The sequence below is a fragment of the Lycium barbarum genome, chromosome 9 (genome assembly GCF_019175385.1).
Source record: "Lycium barbarum isolate Lr01 chromosome 9, ASM1917538v2, whole genome shotgun sequence".
Classification (NCBI taxonomy): Eukaryota; Viridiplantae; Streptophyta; class Magnoliopsida; order Solanales; family Solanaceae; genus Lycium; species Lycium barbarum.
The window spans coordinates 28,234,884-28,246,725 of NC_083345.1; the positions used below are offsets into that span (position 1 = coordinate 28,234,884).

General features: G+C 33.9%; 1 protein-coding gene and 1 long non-coding RNA gene across 2 annotated transcripts; one reads left to right on the plus strand and one right to left on the minus strand.

The window, feature by feature from the left end:
- Positions 1–2,285: 2,285 nt before the first annotated feature.
- On the plus strand, positions 2,286–4,792 carry LOC132610812 (uncharacterized). The gene is made up of 3 exons (XR_009571319.1): positions 2,286–2,511; positions 3,280–3,330; positions 4,367–4,792. It is a non-coding gene; the product is annotated as an uncharacterized LOC132610812 (long non-coding RNA).
- A 401-nt stretch (positions 4,793–5,193) lies between these two features.
- Positions 5,194–10,979, minus strand: LOC132610811 (VAN3-binding protein-like). The gene is made up of 7 exons (XM_060325220.1): positions 10,494–10,979; positions 9,876–10,013; positions 7,187–7,628; positions 6,160–6,399; positions 6,024–6,073; positions 5,680–5,737; positions 5,194–5,602 (listed from the first exon to the last, which is right to left on the minus strand). The coding sequence occupies exons 1-7, from the start codon at positions 10,848–10,850 to the stop codon at positions 5,388–5,390; spliced, it is 1,500 nt and encodes a 499-aa protein (XP_060181203.1). The 5' UTR covers positions 10,851–10,979; the 3' UTR covers positions 5,194–5,387.
- Between the last annotated feature and the right edge of the window lie 863 nt (positions 10,980–11,842).

The window sequence follows — 11,842 nt, forward strand, 5'->3', positions numbered from 1 at the left end:
GCAAGAGACGGATGCAACATATTAGGTAGAGGTTCAACCCTAACTTTCAACGTGGAACACAAAGTTATGTATAAAAAATTATTAAAATTATAATAAGTACTCCCTCTGTTTCAATTTATGTGAACCTTGTGGTTCAAAATAAGTCTTGAATATTTGTGTGGCTGTAAACCATTTCATAAAGTGAATATTTTTCCAAATTAGGAACGAGGTCATTCATTTTGGCACTGACTAAAAAGGAAATAGGTTCACGTAAATTAAAACAGAGAGAGTAGTAGATATGAACCCATAACTTTAAAAATATAATGGGTTCAATGCAAAATCTTAAAAGGTTGAAATCATAGAGTTTAAATCCGGTATCCATATGTGCGTACACCCTACTTGTGGCATCACACAGGGTTCGTTGCTGTATGTCCGTACTCAATAAATTTAATGCATGATTGTGCTCTTTTACAACAACCATGCGCAAAAAAGATGTTGGAGATAGAAATGAACTAATACTACAACATGCATTAAACTTTTTATCGTTGCTATTAATTAAATTAAGAATATAGCATTGAACTTATAATAATACATTAGAGAGAGAGAGAGTTTTATGGACAGAAGAGATGTTGGAGACAGGGCCATTGGAAATAATATCGTTAAGGAGTGATTTGACAAGCTTCCATTCACGTAGAAAATATCTCTGTAAAACACTCTCTTTAGAATCGTGTTCATCGTTTTCTTCCATACCCATTTTCAATTCTTCTTCGACGCTCTCTTATACAGAGAAATTTTACACTGGTACGATTCCTCAACTTTTTACTGCTGTAATTGGTAAAAGCAACATAATTACATAAATGGTTAGTTTCCTTTTTTCCTGCGAGCTCTTTTTTAGGTAAAATTACCTTTAAGATATTACTACTTCCGATTCAAAAAAGGGACCACTTAGACATTTGCATACCTTTAGGAAATTACTAGCTCCGGCAATAATAGATAATTTGATTAAACTATTCGTAATTAAATAGATATAGGATTTAGTCACTTAACACTTATAAGGTTAATTTTTTCTTGATTCGGTAAGTTGACACTTTTTAAAACGAAAAGATAAGGTTAAGTGAATGCTCATTTTGAACCGGAGGGAGTACTTCTTAATTGTGAAGATTTAAGTTAAATGAAAAGATTTTGTAAATATTTTCTTACATTTTTTTAGTGTATTTGGACATTTAATAGAAGATTACTTTCTATATATGTAAAATTTACTATCAATTACTCCCTGTCTCAATTTATGTAGCACTTCAGAATCAAACTATTAATTTTGATTGTGTATTTGGATAAAATAAATTAAGTTTTTTCTTAAAATTTACATATTTGAAAAAAGGAGACTATAGGTCACAATAATTGGCATTCAAAATATTTAAAAGATCTATTAAAAATTGTGGTCAAAGAAAAATTTGTTTGAATCTCAAAATACCAAAGATGCCACATAAATTAATTAGTAGGGAGAATTACTTGCAGTGGTCTTTATAATAATGATCTAATGACGTAATCTTTTTACACCATCAATGAATATAATTTGTACTCGATCTTTGTGTGAATCGTCAATAGAAACGAGCGTCCAAATATAATAGAATAGCGAACATTTACTGAAGAAAAATGGTCCAAATATACCTTGAACGATCGAAATGGCTCACTCGTGCCCGCCCTTAATACAGGAGTAGTTAGTTTAGAAATATTCTTGCAGTTACAAAACTGACTAGTATTACCTTTATTGACTTAGCAGTTAACGATTAGAAACTAATTACACTGATTTGCCCTACAATTTGCCGTGTGTCCAACACATGGCTTAATTAGATCACCCATTTTTTACCCCGCTACTCCTTTTAAAATTACACTACTGCACGTCCAAACGCACGTTCCCTTCCTGATTTTTGCATTTCCCCTTCATTTCTCTCTCCGGTCTCCACCATGATGGTTAGATTTGTTATATCCCGTGTTTTTGCGCACTTGAAAAATTTGGAATAATCTTGTCTTGTAGGAAATAAGACCATGTTTTTATTTTATTTAACACATGTGTGATACTCATGGGAATTATCGAAGCGAAAGTGCGGAATAAGGCCAAGGGTAAAATTGAAATTTCGGAAATTAGTTTCGGGAATTACAAAACGAGATTTCTAATGAATTGGGCTTAAAAAATAAAACAAGAGAAAATAAGGCCCAAGCCTAGTGATGGCCGGCCATGGTCCATGTGCCTTAAGCCCAAGCCCATAATTTAATATATCCATGTGACTAAATATAGATGTGCTCATCCATTAGAAGGTTCAAGAAAGAAAACAAAAAAAAATTGGAAAGCCCCCTCTAAGAGGCTCTCGGCCGAACCCTTTCAAAAAAAAAAAAAAAAATCTAGTCCCTTTTGCTTGATCCTAAAATCTTGTTCCTCTTGAATTCTTGTTAAGCTCAGGACGCTCTCCGACGTGATATAATTGGTTTAGCGAGAGAGCAACGTTTGCGGCAAGATTGAAGTTTGAAGAAAAGGTAAGAAATCTATTCTTTTATGTTAGGGACTAAGTATATATGTTGTGAGGATTGGAATTAGAAGAGAATTATGGAGTTGTGATGTGTGTGTGTGTGAAGCCGTGTGTGTGTGTGATGAAGCATGGCCGTGAGCCATTGTGTGGTCAAAGGAAAGATAAATTAAATTCCGCTTAGTTTGTTAATTGTGTCGTCATGGCATTTATGACGTAAATAAAGGTTTAACGAGCTAAGTTGGTATTGAAAATGATTGTATGTTATTATGGGAAATTATGTGATTTTTATATGATTTTTATGTAATTGTGGAAGTAAGATTCTAGATGTGAATTATGGTTGTTGTTAATGAATTCGGAAGAAAACAATGCGAGTTGGTAGTGTTGTTGCATTCGTTGAAGTTTCGGATAGAATATGGAATTGGCGGAATTGTTTATATCCTTGGGTATTGATTGGAATGTTATTGAAATATGTTTAAATGATCTTGAATTGGTAAATGAATATGGGAATGTTGATATTAGTTTGATATTGTGAAGTTGGGATGGAAATTGTCGCCTTATGTAGAAAAGAGGACTATTTATGTTATAGTGCGTTTTGTGATGATTTTGATGTTGTTGGCATTGTTGGGTTGTGGTTGTTGATATATTGGGCCGAGCTAAGTCTCGGGGATGCTATATGTATAGGGGAAATGCTGCCGAAATTTCGGTAGACAAATATAAATTAAGTTGAACTCTTAGAAGCTATAACTCGCAATTGGTAAATGTGACCAAATTGCAGATTTTGGCGAATTTGAGGCTTGATTTTGGAGACGTTTAGGAGGCGGAAAAGGTATGTAAAGCTATCCCTCTTCTTCTATTGGCATGTCCTAGATGTTCTAGGTTTGAGTTGAGTCTCGGGGATTACTCTATTCATAGAAATTCGCGTTTACTTTTAGTACTATTCCATTCAGTGAAATTGAATTAGAAACTTATGCTTTGTTGAATAGAAATGTTCAAACTTTCGTAAATATGATTGAATTACCCCTAAACTCTCATGGATGATTCCATAGGGTCAAATGTCTGGAAAATTCGTACGCCGCCTCAATTTGAACCGAGGTGGGCCCACTAGTCCCGAGTCTCCTTCGTTCGCCCTAACTGACTTAACTTTGTACGATATCGGAAAGAGACTTTTGCTTATGACTTTAGCTATTAAAGAATAATGTTTTGATATTAAAGAATAATGTTTTGATTAATCCATAATATTCTGATTTACACTTTGAACTATAAATACGATTCCAGAAATATTTTGTAAAATAAATCCCGTATTGATCAGTTATTCGGACTAGTTTACCCAACGGGTTGTCATATAATTATATCAAGTTTCATAAATGTTTTGATATGTAATTTGCATTGGTTTCCGCACTACTCTGCTCGTGCCCACTATTATGATATCGTTCGCCGGTTCCCGGGCCGGTTTTGTGATCGTGCGCACTATGATATTCGGCAGTATGCTGTGTTACGGTTCCCGAGACCTCGCCATAGGGCCGGGTTCCGTTATGGAGTTATGTTGTGATATGGCTTATGATATGATGTGTGTGATGATGTGTTATGTTCGGGGTTGTACGGAGATTTGAAACTTTCCGGAGTATGCTGTGTTGTGGCGCCAGTGTCGGAGTGGGGACCACGTTCCTGAGCCTTATGCATGATTTCTTTTACTTGCATTATGTACATATGATTTCCGTACTGGTTTTGATATACTGATTCGGTATTCCCTTTCTATACCTTACTATGGTTATGGTTTGAATTTCTGTACTCCGTGCTTTACATACTCAGTACATCTTTCGTACTGACCCCCTTTCCTCGGGGGCTGCGTTTCATGCCCGCAGGTACAGACGTTGGTGATCCACCACTGTAGGCCACACTTTCTGCTACTACAGAGTGCTCCCTTTTGATTCGGAGCCCATATTTTGGTACATATTTCTGTTATGTATATATTTATGTATATTTGGCTATTTGGGGTACGGCGGGGCCCTGTCCCGCCATATGTTTCCGTTTTGGTGTGTAGAGGCCTGTAGTCATATATGTGGGTCGTGGGTCCTATGTGTGTTCGTTTTGTTTCCGATTTGTGTCTTAATGCGGTCTTGTTTGTTATGGTGGCCAAAATGGCCCATGTGTTCGCATATGTACATATGATCGGCGATGTGTATTCCGCCGCCCCTTTTGTTCCGATATGATGCTTTTGATACGCGTGACCGCTTAAGAAAATAATTATCTTCAGAATTGTTTAATAACGATGAATTTGAAATGTGAACTAAGTTATAGTTTGACGATTGAAAATGTAAGTCTGTTTGGGTGCCCAAGTAGGGTACCAGTCGCAGCCCACGGGGTTGGATCGTGACAAGATTAGAGTTTTGGGGTTCATGAGAAGAAAAAAACATTAGTTGTGGAGTGAAAATCTCTAGATATTCCAACTAGCGTGTAAGGTTTCCTTAATTTGACACATTTAACATAACTGTTAAACAGACTAATACATAATAATAGTAGTAGTATTTGTTCGGAAGATAGGTCTATGTTTTTGCATAAGCTTTATGCTGTTGTCTTACATTTTAATTTGTGCTTCTTATTCCAGTACTGTCATAACTCATAAGATAGTTGAAATATGACATGTTATGCTAGTGCCCCACATCTTAATAAAAAATGTTGAGTTAGGAGATCACACCTTAATTTCTTCGAGGTCTAAACATACAGAATATAATACATGCATAAGTTTTAGATTGTTTTTCACAAGCCCATCAAAACTTTTATACAATATATTCTACCTTCATAGAATTAATCTAGTACTGGTTCTCAAAGACTAGTGGTACCTACTAATTAGTAACATATTAGTGTAATATCTTTGGCATTTAATTAGGTTTGAAATCTCTTCTTCCTCTCAGCCACCATAGAGAGAAGTCTTGAAACACCTTGAGTCCACATCTCATATTCTCTTTGGTTCTTGCATTCGAACTCAACCACACCACGTACTTCTGTCTTTAGTCCAAAATATCGACGTTTTTCTCCATCCTCAAATAAATGCCTTCCTGGCCATGCTGGTACATCCTTGTAAACTTCTAGTACTACATCTGCAAGACACAACATTTTGTCAAGTTTTTTCATTCATAGGCGTTTTGCTATAACATATCAAATTAGTAGGACGTACTTTTCTTTTTCTTGGTGATAGTTTTTCCCACATGTTTGCTTTTCATCTTCAACATCACCTGTGAAATTGGGATACATCAAAAATTAGATTGATGGTAAGGACTCAATCAACTCAAAGACTATTTATACGATCAAATTCTATGTATTGACGAGTTACAATATTTGTACGATCAAAGCACTTATAAATTAAGTTTATTACAGGTCAGTCAATTTCTATAATAAACATTAGTAATTAATAACCTGGTAAAAATGAATTGCTACTAGCATGCTATTACAAATTAAACTACAACAAATGGTGTACAAAAATCATGATACTATATAAGTGTATATAACTAAGGTGATTACCTCTCCGCTTCGATGAATATAAACAGAGACAATTTTCCAATGAAGATCACCTGAAACCAACAAATAGACTGCTTAAGTAAAATTGGACAGAATTTTGTGCATTCAATTTGTAACCATGGGGACTTGTAGAAATTACCATTACGCGTTCTCTTAAGTAGCTCACGACCCCGAGCCAGCAATTCTTGATTACAAACACCCAAAAAGTTCTCTTCAATGTCAAGTCCCTCACAGTAATTACTGCTACTACTATTACTGTGAGATTGGTCACTGTTTCGACCTGTGCCTGCCCCAATTCCCTTGTCTATTGGAATTACCGCTGCTATGTTCCATACTTCCTTCAGTGCTCTTGCCTTTAATGTTGCAGCTCCTCGCAAAGCTGGAAAAAAAAAAGAAGCATATTACTACCTCAACTCCCTAATATTAATTGTCTATCGAATTGAATTTGTTTCAAAATGTTTGAAATTTAAGAAAACAAGTCATTTACAAGGACTAGTACCAATCGAAGAAGGATTTTTCTTTTAAATTTAAAAAGATTCTCCCGCGATCGATATTAGTGTAGAACACACACTGGTCATGTCTAATAGGTACATATCTTTGAGTGATGTACTCACTCCGTTTCATATTACTAGTTGTCATGTTTTTTTTTTTTTTAGAATCAAACTATATAAACTTTTACCAACATTTAAAAAAAAAATATATATCAAATTGACATGAGAAAAGTTGAACTTGTAGTACTTTTCATATATTTTTTTAATATTTAAATTGTAATTGTAAAATATTGAGCGAACCTAATCAAATATAGTTTAAAAATTTAGTCAAATTGACTCTGAAGAATTAAAACATGATAACTAATTTGGAACGAAGGGAGTATTTGTTCAATAGATACTAATCCTAATTTACATGGAAGTACCGAACAAGTTGAGTGTTATCAAATGTATTTGACCTTTCTCCCATCTTTAGTGTTTCAATTAATTGGTGGGATATTGATCAAGTGAGACAATGGACCAGAGGAAGTACATGAAACACTACCATTATGATATTAACTGACCATATGTTACATCATTAAAATCCATTTTTTAAATGTTGTTAGTAGTCAAATTAACTCTGCAATTGTGTCGAGTTGAAGTGTCTAAAACTGTAAATTAACCAAATGATTTAGTCACCTGTGGCGGCAGCAGCAGTAAGAGTTGATATATCCCCATGGGAACGCACATTAACAGCAGAACTAATCGCAGATATAAGATGATCCCTATCAGCACCCATAGCTTCAGCAGCCTCCACACACTGTGCTGCCACCAGCATTGCTGCCGATGCAACAGCCGCATCAGTCTTCGCCATTTGCTCGTCTTTCCCCATAGACGATGCAGATGCGGTGGCCGCAGCAATTGCGGCCACCGATGCAGCAACTCCAGCTACTGAAACAATAGCGTGGAGTTGCGCGTTTTGGGCCCGGCTTTCTTCTTTCTTTTTCTCTCTCCTTTCTTTTAACCACCTACCTACTGTCTTACCACCAGGGGTGTTGGGTGCTAAAGCAACAGCTGATCCGCTGTATCCGTTTCTTACGTTTGTGAATAATGGTTGCAGTGTGCTGTTTGCTTTCAAGTACTGCATGCACATCCCATATATATGGTGAGAAAATGAAGATTAGTGGCAGATGTAACATTAAATTAATTGAAAGCAATATTTTCAATACCAAGTATAAATTTGTGAAAATTAATGAAATCTCAAAAGATACTATTAAAATTTGATTACATAAATTCAAATGTGTATTGGTCCATATGTAAGAAGCTAGGTACACCTCTCTATCCCAAATTAACAGTCACTTTAGCTCAAAAAAAGGTGACCAAAATAATTGTCACTTTAATAATTCAAGGCTAATGAGCGCACAGTGTTTAAGATGAAACAAATCAATCTACTTTTATTAAATAGAGATAACTTAGAAAACTATAACTTGTATTTATTATTTTCTTAATTGACGTGAAAAGAGCCAAAACGATAATTAAAATGGAAGGAGGGAGTATTTGTACTGAATGTTTACACTAGACGAATAGATGAATGACATGTGTTTTATGCGTACAATTTTATCAGTTAACTATGCTTAACTAATGCATATGTTTACTTAATCATAATAAATTGAGTTAGTTTGGTGCAAACTCTCTAAAATCTAAATCTTGAATATGGCTGTGATGAAGGTGACAATGGCATGTAAATAACATCAAAAGGTACAACTTGATGCAGATAGGTAAAATTTAACGTTACATAAGAGAGGAAACAAGTTGATGGGAAACTAAAACAAGCAAGCCAGAATTCTGAAATTGGTGAATGCCAGTAATTTGCCAGAATTCTGAAATTGGTAAATGCCAATAATTTGCCAGAGAATGCCAGTAATTTGCCAAAATTCTGAACAGGGAAGCAATGACAAATTGATAAAGATTGACAGTGAGCATCAATTTTTTGCACTTACACACTCCACTAGTTTTTCAGAAAGTTGCTGTCCTGGTGATGGGTAACTAAAATAGTAGGACAAATTTCAGTCATCTTGAATCTTACTCGTAGTATATTCTTGTGAAAGCTAATTAATACAAACAAATTCAATTTGCCTCGTTTAGACATGACATCTTCACATGCTACATAACTACAAGGTACTCCATATGATAGGTTTTATGGATCAGGTTCTGTTATTAATTACACCAGTGTGTGCCAGTCTAAAATCAAAAGGCTTTTACCAAGTCATGGCTTGTTTTAACACGAGTATCTTATATGACTACTCATTTCCCTTGAATTTCAAGTGGGAGACGTAATTACGTAAATCCTACGGAGTTTATAACATACTAACATAGTTATTTAAAAGATGAAATTATAGGTATTGGTCATGATAAGTATAGTATTGTTTCTGTCACAATTAATGTGAAGGGAATCGGAATAAGAGGATCAAAATACTTAAAATTTGACAATGAATTCAGATAGAGATTCTCCGAAAAATTAAAATAAAATTTACGAATTTTAAAGCTACACAAAAAGTAGTAATACAAGTTAACATATCTAATGATTTACGGTGCTTTCAAAAAGCTTGAAATATTCAGTCAAAAAATAAAAATTATTTGACATTTCCATATAAAATGAAACAAAGATAGTAAGTAAACATTTCCATATAAAATGAAACAAAGATAGTAAGTAATACAAAAACATAAAATGGACAATTTGGTAAAAAATAATTTACACTGATTGTGTAAAGTCCTTTACATCACTAAGTATATAAGTTAAATTCATTTTTAAAATTCTAGCTAGCTTCACAAGTCATACGGAAATAAGTTCCTTGGACATGGGTTGAGCGCCATTAAGTCCCTTGTCTTTCTCTATAAAAGTTTGATTTTACTTTTTCATTTTTGTTTTAACTTTCTTAATCTCGTAGAAAACCAAAGTTAACTTCTTTATCTTTTTCTTTTTTCTATTTTTGGCCCTTTGGGGTAGAGTTATTCCGTAAACGAAGTCAAAAGGTTGCTCTGATTAGACGGCTAAAGCATCCTTGTAATTTGTAAAGCAAGAAAAAGTTGAATATCGAAATTAACAAAAGTGCATTATGTTTTTAACTTTTCTTGTGAAGAACACTAGAAAAAGCTTTCCCTTTAGAAGTGGGTCCAATAGAATCCCATTATTTCTATAAGCTCACAATCAAATACTCAATCAGCAACCATCATCACTATTAACTAATAACCACAGTCCACATTTATCATAATTATAAACATTTAAAACGGAAAAGATATGCACTTGGGATTGCTTTAATTGACAAAATAAAGTGATCAAGATACTAAAGAAATTAACCTTAAGTTAATAATGAGAGAAATTAATTACCTTAACAACATCTTCGAACTCTTCAGAAGGAGAGACTGGAGGGCTATCAGTTTCTTCAGTCAGAGAACCATTGAGAGGTCCGCTACTATGAGATAATCTTCCTGAAGTCAATGGTGATATTTCTTGCCCATTGTGCATCTAACAATTTCCCAAAAAATATGTTAAAAATGTTAGTACTCTACTGTTCCATGAAATTCCCCTGTAATGTAAACAAACAAAAAGAAACCATCCCTCTTTTTTTTTTTTTTTTTTGTAACACGTTTCAATTTCAAGTAAATTGGACTTATTACACGAATCTCTACTGTTCAAGTCGCTCCACTTCAAACTTATCTCAACAAAGATTATACAAACAAACCTTTCTATAACAGTCATTTTTTTAACAATACTTTCATTATAACATCAAAGTTTTTCTTGGAACTAATTTTTCATGTTATATTACTAAGTTTTCTATAACAATCTTTCATTAAAAATATTCAGACACACGATGCTGCTATATAGAGGGGTTTGACCGTATAAACAAGAAAATTTGACGTTTTAATGTTTTCAACTAGTGTATAAATCACTGACATGACTAAAAAAGTAAGGACCATACAAAATGTGTTAAGAGTATGCACTTACAGATTGAGACATAATGCGTTCAAGGACAAGTTGAGAAGTAGCAGAGGAAGCAAAAGAGAATGTATTTCCAGCAAGCTTATTAGCTAAATCTTCTTCCTCAGCAGAGATATTCTCAGGTATAGTAACAACAACAGTACTGCTAGTACTACTATTTGTATTGTTATTACTAGCAGAGGAATCATTTGCAATGGTAGCCTTAGGTAGAAGAGATGGAGATGAAGAAGAATTAGTTAAGGTTTTGCATACTTGCAAAGCAGAGGCACTCCATGATCTTGACAAGAATTCCATTGGTGCTTTTGGACTTTCTGGTAGATTTACTCCATTCACCATGTTTTTTTCTGACCATTTATGATCCATGATGTGCAAAAAACTCACAATTTTTGCTAACTTGGGCAAGTTTGTGTAGTAGTAGTAGTATAGTGTTCTAGTGTGAGTGTGTGAATTGCTTTTGAAGAAGACTGCTGGGGTCTTGTTGATTTTAGCTTTGGACGTCTTTTTATACTAGGAAATTGACTTGTCGATATTGTCCTGATTTGTACACATCTGATTGAGAAATGTCTATAATAAAATTATCTTAATAATATCGTGTTAAAATACATTGATCGTTAGGTCCTGTTATTTTTTTAATAATTTTAGCTTCTATCCACCGATGTAATGTTACATTGTCACGATGTTCAAAAGATAAATATAGGTAACAACTAGCCTGACTAGCTGAACTTTTAAAATCTACTTATTTTTAAGTACAAATACTTCTTTAAAAATATTGTTAGAAAGTATCAGTTTATATTTGACTAATAATTTGAAAAATACTTATGTCAGTATTAGAGTATTAATATGTGTTTCACTAAAAGTCTTTCTAGGGAAAAATATTTTTCCAGCTACTATTCAAAAACATTTTTTTTGCTAAAAACTTGATCAAGCATAAAATAAGCATTTTTAGCTTCTCATAAGTTTGACCAAATATGCTATATATGTAATAAGTGGAATTAGTGATCTAGAACATATGATGGACAATGGTGGAGCTAAGAATTCTAATAAGAGGATTCAAAAAAGTGCAAAAATGTTATATCTAAAAGTTAAATGGATTCAACAATTTATGTAAATACAAAAAAAAAAAAATGGTTCTCAAATGAAGTAAATTCAATTGATTTTTCTCAATATGTTAAATTACATTAACAGTGCGAACGTTAATAAGTGTTTTCCTGAAAGGTGGAATTGTTGAAAATGAAGGCAACTGGGCCGTAGTCAAGGAGGTCTCTTTGACTTATTGTCAGGAGTCTGCAACGTGATTTCTTTTCTTTTGAAAGATAATTGCACCAAATATTTGGGTGATCCCAGGCACACTGCTG